Below are 27556 nucleotides of genomic sequence, written 5' to 3'. Positions count from 1 at the left end.
TCAGATCGGTGATATGTAGGTAACTGACGGGATGACAGTCATAGTATCATGACATTTTTGAAGTAGGCTAGTATTGCTCTTCTCCCGTTGTCTTTAATTCGCCACAGTAGATGACCAGTCCCGTTATGTCCTCCGATGTGGAAAACCGCAGCACAAAGTATAGCCTTTTTATCGTCTTTTTTCTCTTTATTTTCTTTTCGTTGTATAAATGTTGATGGACGAATACATAATCTAATTTAGGATGGGACGTTTGGCTATAGTTTATGGGTATATCCTGCAGTAACGTTAATCGATTGTATAATGATGTCATGCATTTGACAGAACGAATGGTTGACGCTTTTTAAACCAAAACGAGAAAAACCAACGTTAGCTAACTAGGCTACACTGCCGAAATCCAGTTAACGTTAAATTGAGTACTAATTTGCACCATCATGATGGGTTTATCGTTTTTTTTAAGGGACAATCCCAATGGCCAAGGCCAGCGTGCTCTCCTTAAACCCGAGTTCACTACCTCGGTACCTCCCCTAGCTATCGCTTGGCCAGGGGGTAATCGAACCCGGGTCATCACGCAAATTATCATATCAAAGTCGAACACGCTAACCAGTCGGCCAAGGAACCCGTCATGGGTTTATCCCACACACTGCACACAGGCAGAATAACAGAAACCAGCTGGCATACAGCTAATATGACATTTTTAAATTGAAACTTTGCTGTAACTTTGAAACTTTGCTGTAACGTTAGACTTCACTTTGCAGACATGTTTATATAATTTTACTATTTTACTTTTATCAGTGTCTGTAAGAATTTTGTTCAGCCACAGCTATGCCGTTTTACATGCGATCGGGCTTAAACTTTCAGGAAGTGTAAGAGCACCCCTGCAGGTGACCTGATTTTTTAATTAGGGCAGATTAATTGCCCTGAAGCCTATGGCTGAGGCTATATGTTCAGTGATGATGTCATCAGTGATGATGTCATCAGTGATGTCATCAGTCTGAGGCTATAGTGATGGGAGTATAAGTAGGGAGAAGCAGTTGTGTGTGTGTGTGTGTGTGTGTGTGTGTGTGTGTGTGTGTGTGTGTGTGTGTGTGTGTGTGTGTGTGTGTGTGTGTGTGTGTGTGTGTGTGTGTGTGTGTGTGTATATATATATTTATATGTACAGTCTATGATATATATATATATATATATATGAGTAAAAAAGGAAAAAAAGCATTTGAGTGTGTCCCAGAGACTTTGGCCACGGGTCCACTAGTAATAACAGTGACATCATCAGTGATGTCATCAATTCTTTTCAACTTACGTGTAGTGACACCATCAGTAATGTCATAAAACCTGTGCGGGAGAGCCTGCATGGCAGACCTGCCCCAACCTCGCCTGGTCTGCCTCCCGAGCTAGCTGGGCTGCTCATCTGGCAATGACCGACGGGACCGCTGTTACCGGTTTAGCCGGACTGGCCATCCGGTAATGACTGATGGGACCGCTGTTACCGGTTTAGCCGGACTGGCCATCCGGTAATGACTGATGGGACCGCTGTTCCTGGTTTCCCCTTACATATCATTTATTTACTTATTCATTACATTACTGCTGATACATACAACTGTATTGATAGTGAGTTTAGACTAATTTTATACCAGGAATACTGTAAGTTTGCATTTGTTACAGAAGGGGGGGGGGGGCAATGAAGATGTTTCTGCTTACCGTATAGCTACTGTAAGTGTTATAGTTGTACGGTTCTATTGTGGGCAGCAGTGTGGTTTCTGCTTCCCTAGAGGTCAGATGCGTGGGGATGTCCTGTTTGCAGCAATGATAACCCTGCTATTAGTTGAGGATGTGGGAGCTATATGAGACTAGTTCAGGAAATGAAAGTCACTTATATTTGAGGAATGTACAAAAGAGAATCAAAATATTTTTTTCATCACATGTGAACTTTGGTATCATTTGTCATGTAACCCTGTTGATACACAAACAGAAGATCCCTAAACTTGGGATCAAATCAACATTTGTCAGAGATGAAAATGAAATTGAAAGAGAGGAACATGATCTGTCACAGCAGCGTAGGTTGAGTTGAACTTCCTGTCCCAGGAAAGTCCTTTCCTTCCTACTGAAACATGCTGGGGAGTCACGCTTACAGCCAGAAAAAACCGGGGGGGAAACCGTTTCCTTGAAAGTGTCTTCAGTATCAGTCAGAACTATGACTACAACAAGGGGAATTCTTTCCACATAACTTAGTTCATTTTAATTAGGCCTAAATAATGAAACCAATGTTCATGACCGAGCAAATTCTGCAGATGAAAAGCCTCAACTGACAGATTGTTGCCTATTCAGAGTGTGATTCATAAAAGACAATGCGCCTTTCAATCAGAAAGTGTTTATCGGCGATAGCTCCCATTAGGCAGCAGAAAGGAGCCAGGCCAAGGCCAGGCAGGGAGTCCAGGGCCAGGCAGGGGGTCCAGGGCCAGGCAGGGAGTCCAGGGCCAGGCAGGGAGTCCAGGGCCAGGCAGGGAACATTCCATTTTGTGCCTAATAAACAGAACTCTTTGAAGTGTGCTGAGAAGGCATGTAAAAAGGCCATTGTCTGTTTGCTTGCTGCCACGGTAACACTCACTTTGGCAGCAGGAGTCCAACAGAATCAGTCTGGCATGGAGGTCATGTGTGTGTGTGTGTGTGTGTGTGTGTGTGTGTGTGTGTGTGTGTGTGTGTGTGTGTGTGTGTGTGTGTGTGTGTGTGTGTGTGTGTGTGTGTGTGTGTGTGTGTGTGTGTGTGTGTGTGTGTGTGTGTGTGTGTGTGTGTGTGTGTGTGTGTGTGTGTGTGTGTGTGTGTGTGTGTGTGTGTGTGAGAGAGAAGGTGTGTGCTTGCTTGTGTTTATGCCAATTGGCTGAAAGGGGGACAGTGGGGGGCACATTTTGAAATGCAAGGTGGCAGAGGAGGGTGGGCTGCCACTACCATCCTGCATTTCAGAAATTCACATGTGGTTGTAGCTATTGCAAATTTGTGCTCCCCCCCCCTTCCCCCCATAGCTCATAGCTTCATAGCTCATTGCCTTCATAGCTCATAGCTTCATAGCTCATTACCTTCGTTCCCTGTGAATGAGCTTTGGCTTGTAACTGTATCAGTTTATTGAGCTCTTCACAAAACGCTCCACTAAGAATCATTGACAAGGCAAGGAGTGGGGCCTTTGCATTGTCGATGTAGAGACAGACATGGGACTTGTACATTCCCATGTTGTAGTTGGCATAAGCACTCTCCTAGTGTGTTGTGTGCAGAGCGACCTTGTGCTTGGCCATTTTCATCATTCAATGTCACAGCTGTATATGTTAACCATGCCAAGTGTGAAATCAACAACAGGAGTCAGGAGGCCAGCAGAACCACTCTGTTCATGAATACTGGACCAGCTCATATCGCGTCTCCAGGACAGAGGAGGTATTTTTAGACTTTTGGGCAAGGTTTTCCCTTTTTTAGTCCGAATTCTTATCCTGTTTGTTTTTCGGAGGCTTGGGGGGCGGAACAGGAAAAATAGAGGAGACTGTGTTCTGGGGATATGCCAGAAAAAAGGCTGCTCTGTGATGACGATCAGTGTGTGCATTCATATCAACATCAGCTATATTCAGATACTTTGATGGTCGAGAAATGTTTCAGTAGTTATCCAACCTTTTTTCACATTTAGATCTCAATAACAAGCATGAGAATATTTTTTGAAATAACTCAAATATATTCAAATCTGTTTACACTGTAAATTGCTATATGCACCAACCAGCAGGCAACATTGAGCCTGTCTTTGTGTGGAGTGTTGATGAGCTGACAGCAAGTCTCTTCTCTTTCATGCAGGATTAAGTTGGGATGTTTGGCAGAGCTAGTGATGACTGGACTGCTGACATATCTTTCACTCATCCACAAAGTGCAACGCTAACATTTCCTATTCTCTGTAGCCTTCTGATAAGGGCTTGTTTTGGCCTGCTTCCTCTGCTCTGGATAGCGATGACGCCATTGTGTAGTGCACCAAATGTGTTGGATATCAGTACAAATAGACACTGTCTGCAGATAGCAAAATGAGAACATTGCCAAGGACAAAACAAGTAGAAATGGCTCTTTCTTAACAATAGGCCCCTTTTCGCAGCAGCCATTTTGATGCGTCAAAGCAGGGTATACGGTACACAGGTGTAACCAATGACATTAATGAAGGGCCTGGCACTGAGAAAACCTAAATGGAATGGAGCCACCATTAATGGTAATGGTTACACCTGTTTACCCTGCTTTGACACATCAAAATGGCTGCTGTGAAAAGGGTCTATTGATGATTCCCCCCCATTGTTATTCATCTGAACAAAGTCTGACATTGTCATAAAAGGGAAATAACTTTCTTCCCTCCTTCCAGACATCATGTCAGGGAAGCCCGATGGGAAAAATAAATGGGCGGCGGTGAGGGGCCGCCTGGGCTCTTCGCAGGAGTCCGACTCCCAGCCAGAGGCCAACCTGGAGAACGCCGACCCAGAGCTGTGCATCAGACTGCTGCAGATCCCCACCGTGGTCAACTACGCCGGGCTGAAGCGTCGCCTGGAGGGCAGCGACCAGATATGGATGGTGCAGTTCCTGGAGCTGAGTGGGCTGGATCTTCTCCTGGAGGCCCTGGACCGCCTCTCGGGGCGGGGCTGCTCTCGCATCGCCGACGCCCTCCTGCAGCTCACCTGTGTCAGCTGTGTACGAGCCGTCATGAACTCCTCGGCGGGGATCCACTTCATCGTAGATAACGAGGGATACATCCGCAAGCTCTCCCAAGGTTGGGCAACAGCTAGTTCTGAGGAGCAAACACATGCAAAAGGCCTTTGGCTTGATAAAAACCTTGTCAGTCCGGGTAGTTCGGTAGATTCCCTGCAGTCCCTACCAACACGAGGGTCGCAGGGTCAAACCCCCATGTTACCTCTGGCTTGGTCGGGCATCCATACAGGCACAATTGGCCATGTCTGCGGGTGGGAAGCAGGTGGGGTATGTGTCCTGGTCACTGCACCAGTGTGTCCTCTGGTCGGTCAGGGCACCTGTTCGGGGGGAGGCGAACTGGGGGGAATAGCGTGATCCTCCCATGCGCTACGTCCTGCTGGTGAAACCCCTCGCTGTCAGGTGAAAAGAAGCAGCTGGCGACTGCACATGTATTGAAAGAAGCATGTGCTAGTCTCCAACTCTCCCTAGATCGGCAGAGGTGGTGGAGCAACGACCAGGACAACAGGGGGAATTGGCCAAGTACAAGTGGGGAGAAAAACGGGGGGAAATCTGGGAAAAAAAGACCAAACTTTCCACTTTTAAAGAGCTTGTCTGATTCTTTAAGCCTCAGATGAACAAACAATACTTTGAGTAATACCACCTGTTTCGGTCGAGAAATGTCAGCCAACATGTTTCATTAAAAGGAGTATAACAATAGAAAACACTCTTATGTGTGAGGATGTGAGTTAACATTCAATATCATGTAACATTTATCATAACTGCTATGACCCGATGGTCTTCTTTGACACAAATACCCTGTTGAGCTCAAAGTACAGCTTTTCATGCAGGGATGAATCATACAAAGTGGTTTCAGGCCAGCCATACATGTGTAGTGTCATAGTTGAACGTGTATTGGAAACACGTCACACACACGCACGCACACACGCACACACACACACACACGTCGCGCACAAAACACACATATCTAAGACAAAACACCATCTTTAGAGGGCAAAGTTCATGTTGCATTGATTAAAAGGTATTGAAACAAAGCATCCTGCTAGAGTCCAGACACATAGGGGAACGAGTGAAAAGAACGGCTTGCTGTTTGTGAAATAGATGGGAAATATTAGGACTGTACCTGGAGCAATGAGTGATTGTGACGTGACGTCCCACAGCCTTGGACACCTCCAACACCATGGTGAAGATGCAGGTGTTTGAGCTGCTCGCTGCCCTCAGCATATTCTCGACAGATGGCTATCGTCTGGCCCTGGACGCCCTGGATCACTACAAGGCAAGTGGCCGACCTGCAGAAGCTTCATATTGCTGACATGTTTTCTGAAAACAATTATGCCCTCTAGTGGTGGATTGCATGCATAAGCAATATCACCATCACAGTCACCTTCCTTGTGGATGCTGGTGGGGTAATTGACAGGGCAGGGTAAACACAGGTGCAACCAAAACATTAATGAGGGTTTCCAACTTACAATCCATTTAGGTGTTCCAGTGCTGGGGGCCTCATTAACATTTTGGTTGCACCTGTGTTTACCCTGCCTTTTAGACACAAAATGGCTACTGGGGAAAAGGCCCGTTACGATATAATGACTTTTGTCCCCGCAGGGCGTGAAGACCCAGCAGTATCGCTTCAGTGTGATCATGAACGAGCTGCAGGCCACAGACAATGTCCCGTACATGGTGACACTGCTCAGTGTCATCAATGCCCTCATCTTCGGCACAGATGAACTCCGGCAGAGAGATAAGATGAGGAAAGAGTTTATCGGTACGGATGAGTAGCCACTCGGCTGCCACTCAGCTATGTGTCAGGAATCTAGGCTCAGGTCACGAGCAAGGTCACTCAGCGCTAAATTGTGAATGTAAAAGTCCCTCCCCTCTGTGCTGAAACTCCACAGGAAAGCAGAGGGGAAAGTAGGCCATAAGCAATAGCTCTATTACAAATATCTCTGTCACTGGGTCTGTCTAAGAATAGGTCTGATGGCCTCATTCTCACTTGGGTCTGGAAAAACACCAGAGAACTACGCAAACCTCAAATATGCAAAGAATTGCAATATTCCTGCATTAGCCTGAAAATGTATAATTCACAATAACATACCTTCTATAATATTGATTAAATCACAATGAGTTGGTATGATTTTAAAGATGTCTTTGACACAATTAGTTGAGATATTTTAAGACAAATGTGTCACATTAGCAAACACAGGGCACAGGGGCCTTTCTAAGCTGATTAAAATGCCCGCCCACTACCTGAGCAATCTTTTGATTGGCCACTCCTACTTTGTAATTGCTCAGCTGTGTGACTTATGTCCACCCAAACAATTCATGCTACTGAGTAGCTGAGTGGCCTGTTTTTAAGGTTTCTGGAAAATTGTTACTTGAGCGTTGGTAAACTCACGGCTGTGTTGTTGTCCTGCAGGGCTGCAGTTACTTGATATACTGCCCAAACTGAGGTGAGCATTCCCTTTATTGTCCATTTGTTCAGTCAGTCTGTAGTATCAATACATTTAAATCGGGGTGCACGTTATATATATATACAAAAAAATGCAAATAAAATGATGCATGCTTTTAGGGAAAGATACTGATGTAATTTAAATGCCATGAAGTCTCCCCATGCCCAGCAGTGATCTGTATGTGTGTGGTGCACAGGGAGCAGGAGGACGAAGACTTGATTATTCAGTGTGAAGCTTTCGAAGAGGCAATGGCCGAGGATGAGGAGGAACTGCTGCGGGTCTATGGGGGAATCGATATGAGCAATCACCTGGAGGTCTTCACCACACTCTTCAACAAAGTGAGAAACCTGACTGTATCATGTACAGTACCATTGTCCTAAGATGTTCCAGAGTGAGATGGTTCACACAGTTTAGAGATGCATGAAGGAACACTTTGCTAAGTTAGCCCACAAAGATCTGTCTTCTTTGTTTTTTGATAAGATTTTATACATTACTTTTCTTTGAGTACAGACTAGGACACATTGCATCATTATACTAGGCAAGGTGTGTGTGTGTGTGTGTGTGTGTGTGTGTGTGTGTGTGTGTGTGTGTGTGTGTGTGTGTGTGTGTGTGTGTGTGTGTGTGTGTGTGTGTGTCCAGGTGAGCAGCTCCCCAGCCTCTCTCCAGCTGCTGTCCATCCTACAGACCTTGATGCTGTTAGAGCCAGGCCGCTGTGATATCTGGCAGGCCCTGGAGGGCCTCACTAACAGAGCCATCCTGCTAGCCCAAGACTGTGAGTCAACACTGCAGCAACAATCAATTAAATTTAAGTCAAGAGCCTAAAGAGGCCAATAGCTAATCCTCAGTGATTTTTGTGTGAAGAGTGCTAAGCGTGTTTATCCAGGAAAATAGTTCCTAGTGGTGAAAAACGCAGGCTACGGTGGATGGATACCCCTTTGTTTTTTGTAGTTTGTTTGAATGGGGTTTGTCAGTGTCTGTGCTTGTGTGGATTTTTTTGCTCCAGCTCATATGGAGTCCTGTGAGAAGATCATGCAGCGCCTGATGTCCTCCAAGGGCAAGAGAAGCATCAGTGATGACGAGGTGGACGGGCAGCCGGTCAGGAGAGCAGACAAGGCTGTGCAGACTGTTTCGGCCGGCGAGGACAAAGAGAAAGTGGCCAACATCGGCACTGTGTCCGCCCAGACGCTGCTGTGCGCCTCTCCTCCGCGCCCGGCTCCACCCCCCCCACCACCACCACCACCCCCACCTCCACCCCCATGTATGAGCGGGCTCCCGCTCCCAGGCCCCCCACCTCTGCCTCCCCCTCCACCACTACCCAGCATGGTTGGCGGACCCCCACCACCTCCTCCCTTACCTGGCATGCCTCCCCCACCACCTCCCCCACCAGGGTGTGGCGGGGGGCCCCCACCACCCCCTCCCTTACCTGGCATGCCCCCTCTGCCACCTCCTCCTCCGGGCATGATAGTGGCTCAGAGCAGCCAGGTACTGGGGTGCTCCACACCCTCCACGCCCGCCAGCGCAGGCCGGTGCCCCACCATGAGGATGAAGAAGTTAAACTGGCAGAAGCTCCGTGACGTTACCGGTGAGTGGGTAAAGCTTTGGTTTCTTTTTTAATATGCTCAAATTATTTCAAAGGCCAATCTAGTTTTACCCAATGAGGGCAGCAAACACTGTGATTTTCATAGAAAGTGTGAGCTCATGACGTGTGACTCTCTTCCCCCCACCCCCACCCCCACACACACGCAGATGGTCGCTGCATGTGGGCGTCGGCTCAGAAAGACCGTCCTCCTCGGGAGCCGGACTATAGCAGTATCGAGCAGCTGTTCTGTCTCCCGGTGACCGAGCACAAAGACAAGGGGGCAGCTGCTCCTGTCAAGAAGGAGCCTAAAGAGGTGTGCTTGGTCAACACTCGACGCAGACCCTCAGAGCTAGAGCACTCACAGGACAAAATACACTGAATAATCAGTATGCATTCCCACCTTCTCTCTTTTTGCTATAGATCTCATTCATTGATCCAAAGAAAAACTTGAATTTGAACATATTCCTGAAGCAGTTCAGATGGTGAGATTTTTTAACCATCATTTTGGTGTTGATGTTAATGTCTGGTCCATTTCCTAGCTCAGTATTTTTTCTTTTTCCCCCCCATTCAGCTCGAATGAGGACTTTGTTGCCATGGTTCAGAATGGGGACCAGACTAAATTTGATGTGGAGGTGCTAAAGCAGCTTCTGAAGCTCCTGCCAGAGAAACATGAGGTTGGCATTAGTGTTTTTGAAAAGTAGAGGTTCATCTGTCAATACAGCTCCCACCTGAAAATGACACTGCATAATATTAGCAAGACAGTGACTCGGTCTGACTCACTGTGTTCTGCTTCAATATAGATTGAAAATTTGAAGTCTTTCCAAGGAGAGAAAGACAAGTTGGCTAATGTTGACCGCTTCTACCTCGCTCTTCTCACTGTACCATGGTAAATATTTTACTCTATTAAACTATCTTTAGTTAGTACTCCCCACTGTATGTGTATACTGTCAGATTCAGCTCTGTTACCTTGCTTGTCTCCCCAGTTATCAGTTGAGGGTTGAGTGCATGTTGTTGTGTGAGGAGACTGCCTCAGTGCTGGACATGCTCAAGCCTAAAGCCAAACTGGTGGAGGAGGCCTGCCAGTGTAAGTAGACAGCAACACTTTAACTGTATAGTTTCCAGTGATGGCCCTACACTGTTCATTTTCTATAATACCATACAATACTTGTTGTGCCCTTTTTAAAATATCCAACTGAAAATTGGAAATTTACCACAAAATGAGTATGTACTACTACTTTCTCAGCTCTCAGAATGAGCACACTCATGCCCAGTTTCTGCAGACTTATCCTTGATGTGGGAAACTTCCTCAACTATGTGAGAACCGCTCCCGACTCATTCATATTTTACTTGCTCTGACATTTACACACAGCTTGCATTGTTAATTGGCTATCGGTCTCCTTCCAGGGAAGTCACACAGGGAATGCAGAGGGCTTCAAGATCAGCTCTCTGCTCAAGCTTATAGAGACCAAGGCCAACAAGAACCGAATTACCCTGCTTCATCACATCCTGCAGGTACATTGTCTGGCTCGCAGCAGCCCTACGAGATTGATGGATTTATTTATTTTTCCTCCTATTTAATGACCCGCTATGTGGCTTGTTTTGCAAAGGAAGCAGAGCTGAACCACCCAGAGCTGCTGGCACTGCCAGATGACATAGAGATCTGTGAAAAAGCAGCAGGGTATAATCACCTCGTTCACATCTACTTAAGATCTGGTTTTCCCTCTTTTTAATTTGTCCTTGAAGGATCTGGAATTGACATTAAAATACATTAAATAGTTTTACTTTTTGTCTTCAGAGTTAACCTGGACTCCATGCAGTCAGAAGCCAGTGCCTTACTGAAACGGCTGAACGGGGCAGCCAAGAAGGTCTCAAACTCTGTGGAAGATGTGAAGGAGCAATATGCAAAAGTGATTGAAGTAAGAGGCCTCTCAATAGAGCCCCAAAAATGTTATAACTCAATACTGTACTTGCTTTGGAAGCTGGATCCAAATCCCCAAATGCCTTCCTTTCCCCCATGCTAGGAAAGTCTGGAAGCATGCCAAGCTTTAGAGGCACAGTTCTGTGAGATTGAGAAGAGCAAAGGTGAGCTGGCCCTCTACCTGTGTGAGGATTCCAGTCAGCTGTCGCTGGGGGAGCTCTTTGGGACCATCAAGACTTTCCGAGGATTTTTCATCAGGTCGCTGAAGGTCAGGGAGCTCAAGCTCACCATATTTCATTCATGTTCCCTTTTATTATCATACTATTTGATGAAAGCTCTGCATGGCCATACATTTGTGGCTTTTTATATACGTTTATATTGTATAGCTTGAAATGTTTTCTTGGGAGCTCTTTCAAGACTTACACTCAGCCCCAATTAAGCACACTATACTACTGAATGAGTGTATATATTTAGTGCTGTGTATACTGTCACACACTTCTTCACTTGTATTTTTGGCGATTAGTGATATCCTGTCTTTCCCTGCTAACAGGAAAACAAAAGCAGAAAAGAGCAGACAGCCAAGGCAGAGAAGAGAAAGAAACAGCTGGCAGAGGAGGAGTCCAAGAGAATGAAGGGGGAGAATGGAAAAATAAGTGAGTTGTGACACTGCCTCACTCTTTTTCCGAAGGGAGCGCAGTACTAGATATTTCCTTTGAGATGTTCCTTTCAAACAAAGATGTGCTTTTTGAATAGACGTACATGAGTGTCTTGAGACTTCTTTCTACCCTCTGTCCCCAGTCAAGAAAGTCATCGTGCCACAAGATGATGGTTGCATCATTGACCACCTCCTGGCAGATATCAGGAAAGGCTTCAGCCTCAGGAAGACAAGGCCCAGGTGCGATTTGGAAAGCCTCCCCTCTAGTGAAAAGCATAGGGATACTGGCCCACCTGGTAAGGACAAGAGGCTTTGGCCTCCATCCGCAGCTCCTAGCTCCGCTCCTGAGCCATTTCACCGCGAGCCGCAACACGGCCTTACTGCTTTATCTGTGCTCTCGTTCATGCTTTTGCATCTCTGCCTTCTGCCCATCTCACTACACCAGGGGGCGGCAACCTTTTCATTTAAAGTGCCATTTTCAAATGTGCTTGTATGTGTGCCTGAGTTTGTTTGTTTTTTTTAGCTGGAGGACCTGACATTGTCTATCTTTCACGCCGACATTTTCATCTGCTCTCTGCTGCTTTGGAATGTATGGAACGCAAGGAGGCTAACCAATCTGAAGCAGAGTAGCATGGGTCACTACCGTAAATATCTTAAATAACAGGCCACGCAACTGCAAATGGCTGTGAAATAGGTCATTTGGCATTTCAACATTTCTACTAAAAAAATATCAATGACGCACTTATTGCTACTGTGTGCTGCTGTGCCACTGGTTAGGATAGCCCCTTCGCGTGCCGGAAGTGGTCCCCGTGGCCTAGGTTGCTGACGCCTGCACTGCACCAACTCCATCACTTGCTTGGCCAATCTGTTAGCTGTTTCCATGCAGACTCTATGCTTCTCGTCATGCTTCTTTGCTCACTTTCAAATTAACAATTTTAATTATTACTATTATCTCAATGTATACACCTTCCACATCAAGGCTAATACTAGCCACTTCTCCCCTTCAGAATCAACCCCAAGTGTCAAGCCTGTAGAAGAAGAAGCAAAAACCTTGGCTCGAGAAATGGCCACCATGGCCACAGAGGGGCGCATGGCCACAGCAGATGGAGTGAACAGCTTCATCACCCAACCCGAAGAAACTCCAGCAGCACTGCTGAGTGCACCCCAACACGGACCAGCTTTACAGGCCAACGCACCCCAAGGAGGATCAGCCTCGGCAACGAAATCACTCCTCGAAGGACCTGCCGCATTACCTCCTGGGCAACGCCAACAGACACATGTAATGTCACCAAGCAGTCCCCTGCATACGATACAAGCTAAGCCTCAGGTGGGAGAGGAGCAGCCACACCTCCCCACAAACAACTTTAAAACAGCTGCCTTTGAGACCAATGTCCTCAACACCCAAAGCCCATCTTCCCTCTCAGTCTCTGACCTGGCAGAGACCATGCTGGATGGCAGTTCCTGCCTGGAAACTGGGAAGTTGATGCCCGAGGAGCCAATGGGCAGCAGTGTGGAGGCGCCGCTCAATGGAAACAACACACTTGCTGTGGCTGATGTACACATGGAGCTTCAGGAGAGTAATGAAAGTAATGTAATGGAGGTTGGGGAAAATAACATGAGCCATTTGTCACAGAGTGTGGTACAAGAGAGGGAAGATGAGCCCGAAAGCATCGCTGGAAAATGTTCTGGCTCAAATGAGGTTGTGAGTGACAGACACTCTGCTCCCAAACACGAGATGCCGGTCGTCTGTGAGATCCAGGGATTTGACGTACCGGACGGACTGGATTCAGATGATCTCCTGTCATCTGTGTCTGAAGCGCTGCCTGCATCAGCTTCAGCTGTCCTTAAACCTGATCCAAAGAAACAACAGAAGCTCTTTAGACGAAGCAAAAAGAAGAGTCATGAAGGTAATCTATCGATCAGCGCAAATGAAGATGTTTTTAATACTAGTCTCTTGACGTGTCTTAAAGGCAAATCCTTGTTGGTTTTGTTTTTATTGCAAATTACTGTATATTTTATCTATGGGCTCTGCTAGTATATTTTTTAAGTATGGGATTTGGAATCAATGATCACTTGATTTTGAAGTTTAAATTTTTTAAATTTTAATAAAGTAAATTTTAATTTACATAATTTTTGATCAATTCACTGTTACACTGAGTCCTTTTTATAGTCAGTTTGTTTGAATGTTGTGTTTTCCATTTTGACTCTCTAAAACACAAGGTAACAGTGGGAAAGGACACGGTAAACATAAAAAGGGCTGTGTGTTGCAGTGAGGTAGGTCAAGCGACGGGATGGCAAACTGATGTAAGCAGGAACTTCATCTTAATGAACCGCCGACGCTTGATCCAAAATAACGCATCATCTGTCGTTCTAACTGGAGTCTGGATTTCATTTGTCTGTGTTGTCCAGCTTTTAACATCTTCGCGCTTTAACATTTTGCTAAGGCAATGGTTATCAAGCCAATATCAGTAGTTATAAACCAGTGGTGCTTCTAATGCCCATCAAAATTTGGGTAAGTAATCCAGAAGGCAGTTTGGAGTGGGGGTTCCATAATGAATCCTCTTAACAGTGGCAGTAGTTTGAAGCAGCCTTTCACTTTGTGAAGAGTCATTCCATGATGCTGTCAGTTTTCTGTGTCTCCGCCCCTCTTTTCTTGTCTAGTCCCCCAGCCTCCAAAAGGGACTGCTCAACATACTAACACAGTCTCATGTGCTACCTGTGTACTGTTCTTTGTTAATATGACTTTGGTGAAAGCTATATGATCTGAATGCATTAAAAATGTTAACTACTGAAGAAACTTTCACCATTTTGAAGCAGATGTCATTTGTTAATTATAATATACACCATTTAAATAAATTATTTTCTCTACCAAGTGCCTTTGAGCCCATTTTATGCAACAATAAATAAGGATATTACTCATGCAGGTATTGAGTCGTTTATTGTTTTTCAGTATATGATTGTCTATTCATTTTAGTATTTGTTTCCCTATAGGTGACTCCAGGAAAAGGAAATCGAGAGGAAAAAGGAAGTGTTGATCAAATAATTCCGTGCAGGATTTCTGAGCTTGGACTAATAACCTATTTTGTGAGACTACATGAATATTGACTTCAAGAGGATTCTTTTGAAATGGTTTTGTTTCAGACCAAGAAAAGTAAACGCATCTTAGGCTAGGATCTCCACAGCCTTGATGTGAACATGTCACTTTATATGTAAATGAATTATATAGCCTATAGGCCTATATGAGTGAGTGATATTTTTGATTAAGATCTATATTCAAAAGTTAATATGCTTTATATGTCGTTTTGTATAATTGTAAAAGATGCAGTGAATGTGTTTTACAATATTTTGTTTATCATTATAATAAATGATCAGATTTGACTTTATGCGGGGGTTTTCAAAGTGGGAGGCCGGCCTCCCCAGGAACAGTTTCAGGGGAGGCTCAGTGAATGGAAGTGAAGAAAAATTACTGGTTATCAAAAGGAGATCACATACAATAACCTAAATTGTGTGATTTGCTCAAAGAGAGAGTTCAGAGATTTGGGGGAATTTTACTGTTTTCCCACTTTCCCATGAGTCAGAAACGAATAAAAGCCTTCAGACAGACTTATTTTTTTTTTTATCTACAGTCTTTGGTGTAGTCTGTGGTAAGTCAAACGGCAATACCGACTATCTTGGCTCAATTGTTGAGTGGCAATGGGATAAAATAACAATCGTGATGGGCAAGGGGGGCTTTGTCCAAGCATCAGCGTCTCAGACTTTGAAAACCCAACAAAAAAAGACGTATTATTTTTGTGCAAACTATTGTTGAATTGTACATGCCATCAGAGGATAACTGTTTGGATCTTAATATGTCAAAGCATAAGTTATTCTCTAGAGGACACATGATATACCATTGTATGTTTAAAATTTATTTTATTAAAATTAATTCATGGTTCAGCTGGAGTTTTTTATTAGGCTACATCAAACCATATTTACAGTCAGTGTGATTGATATCACCTAGTGGTAAATGCAGTCTGTGGTAGGCTAATCATAAGGCAAACAAAACAAAAATCAATTAAGACTTTATGAAAATCCTTAATTTGTTGCTCTCTACCCTCATATTTGTCAAAGATTAGAGTATTGGCTTTACCTTTACCCTCCTCTACTACATCCCCTGTTAGTGGCTACAGGCTTCTCTCTGTGCGTAACAGCCTTTGAGACAAGTTGCCTCCTCCGGACAGCGACGCACGCTGGTCGCACTGCGCGACTGGCTCTGACATCACCGGCTATGAAGTTACAGATATGGCAATGCCACACTTGGAGACCGTCTAGTCTGCTTGAGACAGACAGCCATCAGCCATCATGTCGTTCACCTGGTTGGCGAAAGACCACAAAGGTTACACGAATCCGCCCGCTGCGACGGGGCTGAAGCGAGCACGCAACGACACGGGCAACAAAGTGACGGTGGTGCTCGGTGCGCAATGGGGAGACGAAGGCAAAGGCAAAGTTGTCGATTTGCTGGCGACCGAAGCTGACCTGGTGTGCAGATGTCAGGTAAATTAATTCGTTGTTTCAAGTTCAAGTCAACATTCACAGGAGCGTGAGGTAGCCTATGTTTTTTTAGTGCTGAATTTTATAGTTTATTTACAAGGAGTCGGTCATGAAGTCCTGGTAGAGCGCAACAGGTGCTGAGTTGACTGAAAACACTTGATAGCTCTGTGTTTTGGTGGACAGTGAGAACAGGACGTTTTACTATTTGCCAACTGAAGCTTCTGTGATCTCATTTGTTGTTTACAGGAAATATTTGTAGCCTATTCCCTTGACTCTGCATCAAGTTTGTAAAAAATGCAGCAAATTATCAAACATAATTGTGGACACCAAATTTCAAAAGACTTGGCATGATGAGGAGTGTCACACACCTATTTGTCCATTTTTAGCAGTAGCAAGCTACACTCCTAAGCAGAACTTGAATTTTACTTCCAACTCTAAACCTATAGGGTAAAATTGCTCTGATACATTCTGATTGACCTCTACTGAGCACTTAGAGTACTTTACTGCTCAGTTGAATAGGTCAATCAGAGCCCTATAGGGTTGGAGTTGGAAGTTAGAAGTAAAATTCAATTAGCTTATACCTCTGTTCTTTCTGTCCTCTAATTGAAATGCCAAACAGGCCAATTTCTGTCCACTTAGCCTACATGACACTGCCCAGAAATCTGAGGCCAGTCAGGACCTGCACAGAGTGATACCTCCCCACAGTTGCTGGGTTTTGTACTCTCTGTCCGCTGACAGTTAGGACATGGCACCCGGTGTTCTGGAGGCCTAGTGCTCCACCCACTGTGCTTTTGCGAGGTCACATTCCCAGGGTGGCTGCTTGATATGTGAGAAGGCCAGGGCCCAGGTCTTAGCCAGAGAGACGGAATAGAGTGGAGGATCCACAAGCAACAGCCAAGACTGTTAAAATAGGTGCTGGAAAAGCATGGTGAATTGCGCAGAGTGACTTAAGACTCTATTACCCACTCGGAAAAATAAGAGTAGAAACACACACTGGGAAATATCTCCTGTGGAAGTCTTGGGTGTTTTCGGATTTCCCCCCTCATTTTCTCCCCAATTGTGCTTGGCCAATTTTCCCCCTGCTGCCCCAGTCACTACCCCCTCCGCCGATCTGGGGAGAGCCGTAGACTAGCACCATGCTTCCTCCGACACATGCGCAGTTGCCAGCCGCTTCTTTTCACCTGACAGCGGGGAGCTTCACCGGCAGGACGTAGCACGTGGAGGATCACGCTATTCTCACCAGTTCCCTTCCGCCCCGAACAGGCGCCCTGACCGACCAGAGGAGGTCGCTAGTGCAGTGACCAGGACACACCCTTAATCTGGCTTCCCACCCGCAGACACAGCTAATCGTGCCTGTATGGACATCCGACCAAGCCAGAGGTAACATGGGGGCACGAACCTGCGACCCTCGTGTTGGTAGGCAGGGAATCTACCGCTACACTACCCGGGCGCCCGTCTTGAGTGTTTTCATCATACTGTATTTGTTTACAGTATATCATCATAGCTGACACTTCTTTTTGTAAACACGTTTGTCAGCACACTATATCACTATGCACCCTGCTTTGATTTTAGGGGGGTAACAATGCAGGGCACACAGTGGTAGTGGAAGGCAAGGAATATGACTTCCACCTTCTCCCCAGTGGAATCATCAACAGCAAAAGTATCTCTCTCATTGGTAAGCGATTCAGTCTTTCAGCTTTGTAGTGTCAGCATGACTATAAGTGCTCAGTGTTGTCAATGTTGATTTTTACAGTTCCCATTTGCTCTTGTAGGTAATGGTGTGGTCATACACTTACCCGGCTTGTTTGAGGAGGGCGATAAGAATGACAAGAAAGGTATTTTGTCAAAAAATATGCTCAAACACATCATTCACTGCTGGAAACGATTGGTTGTAAACGTCCATATACCTCTTGTTTCTATGATCTGACTAGGTCTCAAAGGCTGGGACAAGAGACTGATCGTCTCAGACAGAGCTCACCTTGGTATGGAGGATATGTGTGTCACTGTTTGATCATAAATGAGAAATTCAGATTCCAAAGTAGTGTGTGAGGGTGATGTTTCATTGACTTGTTTTACATCTCTCCACAGTGTTCGATTTCCACCAGGTTGTTGATGGCCTACAGGAAACCCAGCGACAAGCACAAGAAGGAAAGAAGTAAGGCTCAATGTTAATGACTGACCAGCTAGAACTCCCAAAATGTTGCCAAAAGACTAGAAATATGCCAATCTACTGAATAAAAGTCAATGATAAATAACATATAGATGTGCAAATCGCCTGAGTTTGGCTTGTGTTTTCCAACAGCATTGGTACAACCAAGAAGGGCATTGGACCCACTTACTCCAGCAAAGCATCTCGCACTGGCCTACGTGTCTGTGACCTTCTGGGAGACTTCAAGGACTTCTCTTCCAAGTAGGCTTGGTTGTTAAGCAGCCTCAGAGTGAATGCTGACCCATTTCACGTACGTCATGTGTCCTAATTCATGAGTTTTGGGGGACCCTTTCAGATTCAAGAACCTTGTCCAGCAGTATCAGTCCATGTATCCATCCTTGACAGTTGACGTTGAGGACCAACTGAAAAAACTCAAGGTAGAGACCCTATTGAATGTGATTGTCAACTGATTTAGTCCTCAAATTATATCGCCACTTCCAACAACACAATTCCTGTTTTGCTGTTTGGCACAGGAATATGGCGAGAGATTGCGGCCGATGGTGAGAGATGGGGTCTATTACATGTATGAAGCTCTTCACGGAGCTCCAAAGAAAATTCTGGTTGAAGGGGCCAATGCTGCTCTCCTTGACATCGACTTTGGTAGGGTTACTGGCGATCAGGTGGCTTTTTGATGTGTTTTCAATATTATATGAGATGTTTGGGATCTGTGAAGGAGTCACCCGATTGCGTTCCTCCCCTCAGGCACATATCCTTTTGTGACATCATCAAACTGCACTGTGGGCGGGGCATGCACTGGTCTTGGCATCCCTCCCCTGAACATTGGCGATGTGTTTGGTGTATCAAAGGCCTACACCACCAGAGTGGGGATCGGAGCCTTCCCCACAGAACAACTCAATGTAAGAACTCACTGAACTAATTGATATAAAGTTAAAGTTAGTTATCCTTTATTTATCCCCTTGGGGAAATTCATCCTCTGCATTTGACCCATCCTCTACTAGGAACCTTCCTAGAACTAGGAGCAGTGGGCAGCCACTGTGCAGCGCCCGGGGACCAACTCCAGTTCTTTTTGCCAGTACCTTGGTCAGGGGCACTGACAGGAGTATTAACCCTAACATACATGTTTTTCTTGATGGTGGGAGGAAACCGGAGCACCCGGAGAAAACGGACACGGGGAGAACATGCAAACTCCACACAGAAAGGACCTGGGACGGACCGGGGTTCGAACCCGGGACCTTCTTGCTGTGAGGCAACAGTGTTAACCACTGAGCCACCGTGCCGTGCCGTGCCGTTGATATGGACATTCCTCAAGAAAAACCCTTCAGTACTGGGACACTAACACTAGACATTGGGCTTTGTTAAAATGTCTTCTTTGCTTCTGTGACCTTCCTGTCATATGATGAAGAGACACTTATGTAGCACATTGATACTGAGCTTGATATGTATAGTGTGTAGGATCATGTGATTGCAGCACTGCAAGCAAAGCCGCCTGTGGAGAGACATTTAATGACATTTGCCGAGAGCAGCTGTCAAATGTTGTAAGAGACAGGCTCAAACACTCTTTACCTCACATGCAGATCACATGTTCACAGGGATAAATTTAGGGGCAGAGTCCGGGTTCAAGATAGATTTGCTGTGTGGGCCGGGGTCACGTTACCTAACACGAGACCTGGCCAGATCAAGATGGTTTCCACTTTATTCCCCACTCTTTGAAATGTGTTTAGCTAATATGCACTGATTACATAACATCAAAGTTCTGTAGCGAAAGAGCGTTTTTCTTGGGACATTGTTTGATTCAACGAGTAATGAAGTGACAGACCAGACTGGCTGTTTTCTGTAGGCGGTGGGTGAGCTGCTGCAGACGAGGGGTCATGAGGTGGGTGTAACCACGGGAAGGAAGCGCCGCTGCGGCTGGCTGGATCTGGTCATCCTCAGATACGCCCACATGATCAATGGCTTCACTGCGTGAGTGGATAGAGTCTGTTTAACCAAATGCAATCATCTACTTTATATTTTATGTACAGTATGACAGTTGAGGTACATTTCCCATTAGTACCTACCTTTTTTCTGTAAATTATGAATGAATAATCATAGATAGCACAGATGAATCTGCTTTTATAAGACTTGTAACCTTTCCCACAGCATTGCTTTGACAAAACTTGACATTCTGGATGTGTTGGATGACATCAAAGTTGGAGTAGCCTACAAACTCAACGGCAAGAGAATTCCCCATTTCCCAGGTATGATCTTACCAGGTGGAAACCAAACATCAAAGATGACTCACATCTTTGTTTGATTGCAGATAACATGTGTGAGTATCACAACCAAGTCATAAATATATTGACATAAAGATCAATAATGGTTATTTTCATTTATCCATAGCCAACCTCGAAGTTTTGCACAAAGTGGAGGTTGAGTATGAGACCTTCCCTGGTTGGAAGACTGACACATCTGCAGCCAGAAAGTGGAACGACCTCCCCGCCAAAGCACAAAACTACATCCGCTTCATTGAGAACCACATTGGAGTTCCCAGTACGTTTGAGACATTTAACATATTTAATTTTAATCCTGAAGGAAGTGCAAAATACAGCAAACATTACATATCTAACCTTTTACTTTGTAATCTTGATATTCCAAATGTCTTTGCAGGAATCTAAACAAAGCTTAATCTACAATACACACATGTATTTCAGAAAGCAATTCTCAGTTGCTACCCTGAAGGCCTCCTCCAAACCAACATGTGGCAAAAACCCAGTGAATGACTAACAGATCCATTAGGTGGCACTATTTAGTTTATTAGACGTGGCCCTTTGGTTATGATGACTGACGGACACAGTTGGGTAATGATAAAGTTTTCTTTCCTGAAGTATGTCCTTCTTTCTCTCTACAGTCAAGTGGGTCGGTGTTGGGAAGTCCAGAGAGTGCATGATCCAGATGTTCTAAAGGAAGAACGTTACCCGCCCTTGATGGAAGGATATGGCACAGAGGATGTAGCATGATGTGACCTATTTTCATCCACTAAAATGATCTACTCCTGTTCAATTAATAGACAACTGTGTAATCTTTGAACAATGTTGGCTGTGGTTTTGTATTGTTGTGTAACAGTACTGCTCATCATCATCATCATCATCATCAGATATTAATGTTCTGCAATTATAAGGCTATAGTGTCAATCTACCGTGCAGTGCCACAATACCAATTAAAACAGGACAATTGTTTTGAAATAAAACTCATAAGACCTGAATCCATGGTGGACACTCTATGCTCCATAGGGGAACAAGAGGATTGTATCAATTAAACACTGTTTCTAGAGGATGGTCTGACTGTCTGCAAAGTCAACATCAGTAGATGCAATTTTGAAACCATTATTTGAGTGATGTATGGGACTGTTTTTCTTTTTTAAGCAATTTAAGATAAAAAAAAAAACATTGGTCGATATATTTAAGTATGAATATGAAGAATAACGTAGAAAACACATTATTTCACACATCATGATATACATGAAACTGTTCTTCCTTTATTGCTCACCTAATCTGAGTAGGCGTTTTTCCTTCAAAGTGCTCAATATTATAAATACAGTATTTCTGCCAGTCCCTGAAGGCAGCATAACATGTGGCGGAAAATAATGTCACGTGACAACAAGCCTATAACGGATTGGTTCCTTGCAATGGTTCCTTGCTACCTCAGTTCCATCTTTCGCGCAACAAATAAGTTTGAATCCAGAAGCACGGCTAGGCTGCTCGGCAAAATGACTAAACGAGGTTATCCTTTCGCGGAATCATTCTCATCACAATATAAAATACATGTTGGCCAACGGGAGCTGAATCATCACGGTGTCTTTGGGAACAAATACCAACAAGAAATCTATGGTAAGAGCATGGAACAAGTCATGTCGCAGCGCTAAATAATGTTAGCTTCCTGGCTACGTCCAACCAACGCTAGCTAGTTGTTTTCTCGGACGGGAACATTGTGTTACTCATTACTAGTGACGTTTTGGCACATTTGGTCATGTTTACAACACAGCTACCGCTCATACTAGGTGATATGATCTGTATTAAGTGTCACGTCACTTGTAGGCCTTAAGTCAGTTACTTAGACAAGTTAACGCTACATGACGAATCGATACCAGTTTCAGGCTTCAGCCAAGTTGCCTATCCTAGAATATAGACCACAACAGCTAAGCTAACAGCTTCTCAAAACGCCAGAAGAGTCAGATGAGTTGTTCACGTGTCTGAAAAGAATGATTATTTCACTCGGTGCTTCTTGTCCCACAGAAAAGACTAAGAACTTGCTCTTCAATGGTGCCAAGGCTGTCATGGGAAAGATCTGGGATGCAGAGGAGAACTGCACAGAGCCACAGTCCACTGGGCCAGCTGTGCCGCATGGCTGCAAACAGACACTGTTAAGGGGACAGACACAAATTGGACAAGATGGCAGGCTGACAAGAGCATCCACTGCAGGTGAGCGTGAATGAGAAGGCAATTGAAAGGGTTGTGATACACGCATGGCAGATTTTAGCCAATAGAAATGGGTTCAAAACCTTTTTCCTATGTGATATCTCATTTATACTTGCATCAACCGAGAGTTGTTCTGGTCCACCATCTTGAAGAAGACCATCCCAAAGCTCTTATCCCTGCTCCAAGGAGCATGTCTACAAAACTCTTTAGAGCTTTTGGATATCTGTGAGATCATGTGCAAAATAAATCCTAATTGTTTTTTGGTGAAGTTCTCCTTAAGTGCCCGTCATATGCAAGAATATGTGAACCTAAATTACATTTAGTTCATCCACAACCCATTTTAGCTCTGGGGGAAAAGGCTGTGAGACACTGCCACAGTCGTCAGACACGGACGTCGCTTCATGTGACACTTCAGAGGAATGGACGTAATGCATATTTCCTTGTTTCTTCTCCCCTCGCATGGCGGGAGGGACTGATGCCCAATGTCCACCAGATGCGGTACGGCTCTGTGCGAATCCGGTACTGCTGCTGAAACAGACTAAGCCCCAATGCTGTTAACGAGTTGCCTTGTATGTCACTGAGCCTCATCAATCCACCAAAGATGCTATGTTGGAACCTGAAACCTCAGAGTGGGATCGCACACTGCAGGGCTCCAAGTTAATCCATTTTCTTTTTCCAGTTTCATTTACTTTTAGGTTTGCACCTGCGACTGCCTGATTCTGGTTTAGATGTGTGAGCTGTAAGTGAGCTGTACATCTGTGTGCCTTGTGTCCAGGTGCAGCAGCGCCTCCCACAGGCTGCTGTGTGTGTCGTCAGAGCCAGGGGCGCCGGACGCCGTGCTCCCAGTGTGACCGTCTGACCTGCTCCTCTTGCACCCGCCAGTGCTCCAGCTGCTGCAGCCTCTGCTGCTCTGTCTGCACTATTGTAGAGTAAGTCACATTTGGGCGTCCCTCTCACCCTGTTTCTGTACAACCTCAGAAGCCAGATCAGCTGTTTTCACTGTTTAATCCCCAGCTCCAAAACTGCCATCAGAGATTCGCTCTAGAACTAGAACACCAAGGCAGGCCAAGCCTCATGAAAAATGTCTTGTTTACTTTGGGTGGATATTGTTGGGTGAAAACCTTGTATCTCCAAAATGGCCAAAATTTTCAGGTACTTTGAAAAACAGCCTTGTTTTTAGCTTGATGACAATACATTTAATGTAGTTTATCCAATGCGATTTGAAAGGGTTTCATAAGCCCAATTGAATCATGCAACAACAGCGATATACATCTCATAACATCCAGCATTTCAGTTTTATTGGTACTTGCACCAGATGCCATAATTGAGATTTAACAAGGTTTAGGGGATGTATTTTGCCCCGTCTCACACCTGGCCTCATTTCAGTATCAGATTTACTGTAACTTTCAATTACGATAAATATAAAGGGGTTTGTATTGGTGACATTGGTGTAGAGACATATTGTCAATGTCATCATTCATACTGTACATAACGCCACACACAGTACAACCATAACAGCACATATATATTTGTATTCAAACATTGCCTGTTACAGTATTCATCTGGTAGAGATCAGAGAGTAGGAAATGTACAGACAATTTGAGATTCTAAGCACAGAGAAAACAGCCTAGGAATGGCTGTAGGAGAGCAGTAGCCTAAACACTGCCGAACTGTATTTTTGAAGAGCCTAAGGAGACAGGCATACTTATTCAACATGGCTTCGGGCAGTGGTTCTCAAACTTTTTTGGACTTGAGTACCCTCTTGTCTTTCCCTGATTTCTCAATCAAAGTACCCCCTTTACCAGACTACAACATTTTGCTGAGAAAACCATAGCATATATGATGCAATTAATGAATAATTAACCCACCTCTTGAGGAATATAGCATTCCAGATAAGAAATTGAGTGAATTAGTGCCTCCTGAGCAGATTCATTTTAACACTGTGGCCATAACATTTCAGTAAGTCCAGTTTTCATGTCAACGTGTTAACAAACAAAACAGCATAACAGCAAGTAAGTATTCGTTTTGTATTCAATAATATTTGTGCTTGTCAAGTTTTTGGTTTAACACTTGACAGAACTATGAACAGTCCAATCTGCAGTAGCTTTATGCCTACAATTTATGTCAATGTAACAATTAAACAATCAAATAATTAAATAACACAACAAACAAAATATTTTCATTATTCATTCTTACATTTTTCCATTTCCCCCTTTTGCTCAAGGGCCCACTGTAGTACCTCCACATACCCCTAGGGGTAGGCATACCCCAATTTGAGAAACATGGGTTTAGGGAAATGTCGGGGGACCTCAGCAGAACAGACATTTATGGGATTGAAGGCTATTTTTTATTTTATTTTGCTGATGCCAGACTGTGAACATGACACCTCATTATTATCGCAATGCAGACAAGTCTTTTTTTGCAAGTTTCTCAAGAGGAGGATTGAGATTGTCGTTCCCATTCCAATGACTGCACAGTTTTGCGTAGGTGTGTGCAGCCTGTTTTTTTTTGTAGAAGTTGGTTACCTGTTGGACATAACTTGAACTAACTTCTTTCTCTCTTAAAAAAAAATTAAAAAATACTAACTTAACTTTACCACTATTCCTTCAGATGTTGTAGTTGTCATAGACTGTGTTGCATAGTTGATCGCTCTATTGCTGACAAAAATGTGTTATTGTAAGTCGCTTTGGATAAAAGCGTCTGCCAAATGACGTAATGTAATGTAATGTAACACAGAATACCGGCACTCACAAATCAACCGGCACAGATTGAGTGGCGGTCTTCTGTCTGCTTTCATCCTTGCCACAACGTGCACCTGATACGCTATTCAAGATTTGAATGGAGGCTAGTACTTTCTACTGCACCTTTTGCACATTATCTTCTCTCTGTTCTTCCACAGTTACAGTGGGCCGTATGATCAAGTGCTGTGCTGCAGCTGCTCGACGTAAAGGAAGACCAGCCAGAGATCAGAGGATTATGCTTGGAACATGTTAGTTTCCTTCTGCATTCACATGAAATAGGACTGAAACTGAATTTTATACCTGTGATTTTTTTTTTAAATCTTGATTCAGATGTTTACTTGTATATATGTATTACAATTAAAAAATAAACTTGAACGCGTTTTTGCCTATCCAGTTGACATTGTGACATTTGTTTATCTAGTTGATGTTGTGACTATGCCGCTTTTAGTGGATATATCTTTATTTTATTTAATGGGTCTGGAAGATGTATTTACTCCAGCAACAGCGCCTGGGTATCTGAACAAATATTGGAGTCAGTCACTTGCCAAAATGTGTTCCCCAACTGTGTCCTCATGTGCGCTGTTCTTAGAAAGATCCATCAGCAGATGGCAGCACACATCAAGCACTGATTTCATCCACAAGTTCCTGACCAACTGGGCCATGTTCAGTCAGGTAATGCAACAAACCTGCTTTCTCATTGGATGAAATTCTGGTTATATCTCACTGTGCTTAACAAGCATCATTTCCCCTTGCATATTGTAAAAAAGAAGACTTTGCTATGATAATGAAATTCCCATTGTCACTAACTGACCTTGAGAATCTCTGCTATCCAATTTTGGGATTTAAACGAGCATAAGCACAACTAGAGGCTGTAGAGAACCAAGCCTTTGCTGCAGTCCGTCTGGCTACAGTTATGCCTACTGGACACGACCTTGACTTGTAGTCATCACTTTCTCTTGGCTCCAGTTCATCCCTGATGATGCCTGGCTTCACGGTCATGTATTGTACGCTATGAGTAATTGTTTGCAGTGGCGGAAGTCCTCAGCGCAGCTTTACAGAAATCAATCGCATGACTTTATATTATAGATATTAACTTGGATGAGCGGGCTTCCTGGAGCTTATTGGAAATGCCTCTGAGCTCTTGAGTCACATCCCAGTTGTGGCTCCAGTCTAGGGGGAGCGCTGCAGTTGGGCGTCCAAGGGCACCGCTTGATTTCTGGCTGAGTGAACAGACAGCTGCTGGCAAGCAAGGCGTCAAGATGTCTGAACATATATTTTTTTCATAGATACGGTTTTTAGGAACATGGTAGCGTTGTGAGGAAGTCTTCAAAGGAGTTGCACAGCATTTGAAGTGTGTGTCGCACTGTCTGCCCATAGTAGCCATCCCAGTTAGACTACAGAGGGAGCTTCGGCCTCTCACATGCCTGTCTGTCATCTGAAACACTCACTGAGTGAGATGGTCATTGTTGGGGTCGGGGTCCTCAAAATGGGAATGTGCAGCTGTCCAGGTTTTTTCAGTACATCTCCTGTCCCCGACGCTCTTAATGACAAACGTCTCCCTACTGCATGTAGCCTATGGGGAGAGGGGGTCCTGCATGTAGCCTATGGGGAGAAGGGGTCCTGCATGTAGCCTATGGGGAGAGGGGGTCCTGCATGTAGCCTATGGGGAGAGGGGGTCCGCACACCCGCAAACCTCCAGACCGGACCAACTGTGCTCCGCCAGCGGGAGCATGTGGCTTTGTCTTTGGGGACCAGCTGTGGTCTGAGTGTGGCGAGCCCAGTGATGCTGCTGCTATAAATATGCGTCAACGAGTGTGAGTAAGTGACAGCTGTGCAGTGGACCAAGGACACACTGTCTTGGCACTCTCAGGACGAGCCACTCCAAAAAAGGCAACCCCAGTGTGAGGCACTAGTTGATATGTATTTATGCACTTTTAGCCATTCGTACTGCAGTGTATGCAATTCAGATCAAAATTGTAGATTGTGGTACAGAAGTTAAGTGCTCCTTCAAATCTGGATAAAGACGTATCAAGGGCATTTGAATCCACTATATTCTCTCTCAGGGAGCTTACAACTTGGCAATAATGGTGACTCTTTTACTATCCGAGTAGAACTGGATTGAATTACAGTTTATCCCTGGTGACAATGTGATTGTGAATTATTTGGAAGTCCAATGGCTCTACAAATAAGTGGCTTGATAGCTGTGTGTGTTAATATACATGGAGAGAGAAAAAGAGAGAGGGGGGGGCGAGCGCATGTGTGACTGTGTTTGTGTGCCCTTTTCAAGTGTGACCACCTGTCTTTTGTTAAGAAATAAATAAATAAACACAGGCCACACCAGCTGTCCCTGGCAGT

At 44.6% G+C, this 27556-nt stretch overlaps 3 protein-coding genes across 3 annotated transcripts; all 3 read left to right on the top strand.

The window, feature by feature from the left end:
* Nucleotides 1–4374: 4374 nt before the first annotated feature.
* On the top strand, nucleotides 4375–15562 carry LOC310773099 (inverted formin-2; the record flags this gene model as incomplete). The annotated part of the gene is made up of 22 exons (XM_083633017.1): nucleotides 4375–4771; nucleotides 5868–5983; nucleotides 6310–6469; nucleotides 7121–7154; nucleotides 7351–7492; nucleotides 7794–7926; nucleotides 8158–8736; nucleotides 8901–9046; nucleotides 9154–9215; nucleotides 9305–9407; nucleotides 9534–9619; nucleotides 9717–9817; nucleotides 9977–10047; nucleotides 10138–10245; nucleotides 10341–10411; nucleotides 10529–10649; nucleotides 10755–10919; nucleotides 11202–11304; nucleotides 11450–11602; nucleotides 12314–12463; nucleotides 12731–12861; nucleotides 15497–15562. 22 exons carry the CDS (start codon nucleotides 4375–4377, stop codon nucleotides 15560–15562), a joined length of 3198 nt encoding a protein of 1065 aa, XP_083489143.1.
* Nucleotides 15563–15647: 85 nt separating this feature from the next.
* Nucleotides 15648–21157, top strand: adss1 (adenylosuccinate synthase 1; the record flags this gene model as incomplete). The annotated part of the gene is made up of 13 exons (XM_083634185.1): nucleotides 15648–15839; nucleotides 17409–17511; nucleotides 17609–17671; nucleotides 17768–17818; nucleotides 17925–17991; nucleotides 18139–18246; nucleotides 18341–18422; nucleotides 18519–18645; nucleotides 18748–18902; nucleotides 19844–19968; nucleotides 20146–20243; nucleotides 20386–20535; nucleotides 20894–21157. The coding sequence occupies 13 exons, from the start codon at nucleotides 15648–15650 to the stop codon at nucleotides 20944–20946; spliced, it is 1374 nt and encodes a 457-aa protein (XP_083490311.1). The 3' UTR covers nucleotides 20947–21157.
* Nucleotides 21158–21708: 551 nt separating this feature from the next.
* On the top strand, nucleotides 21709–25564 carry siva1 (SIVA1, apoptosis-inducing factor). The gene is made up of 4 exons (XM_083634189.1): nucleotides 21709–21872; nucleotides 22278–22463; nucleotides 23236–23389; nucleotides 25360–25564. The coding sequence occupies exons 1-4, from the start codon at nucleotides 21752–21754 to the stop codon at nucleotides 25406–25408; spliced, it is 510 nt and encodes a 169-aa protein (XP_083490315.1). The 5' UTR covers nucleotides 21709–21751; the 3' UTR covers nucleotides 25409–25564.
* Nucleotides 25565–27556: the final 1992 nt, after the last annotated feature.

Source organism: Poromitra crassiceps (assembly GCF_964638095.1).
Source record: "Poromitra crassiceps genome assembly, chromosome: 3".
NCBI classification, from domain to species: domain Eukaryota; kingdom Metazoa; phylum Chordata; class Actinopteri; order Beryciformes; family Melamphaidae; genus Poromitra; species Poromitra crassiceps.
The sequence above is the reverse complement of the archived record's forward strand: the minus strand, read 5'-3'. Positions and strand labels throughout refer to the sequence as shown.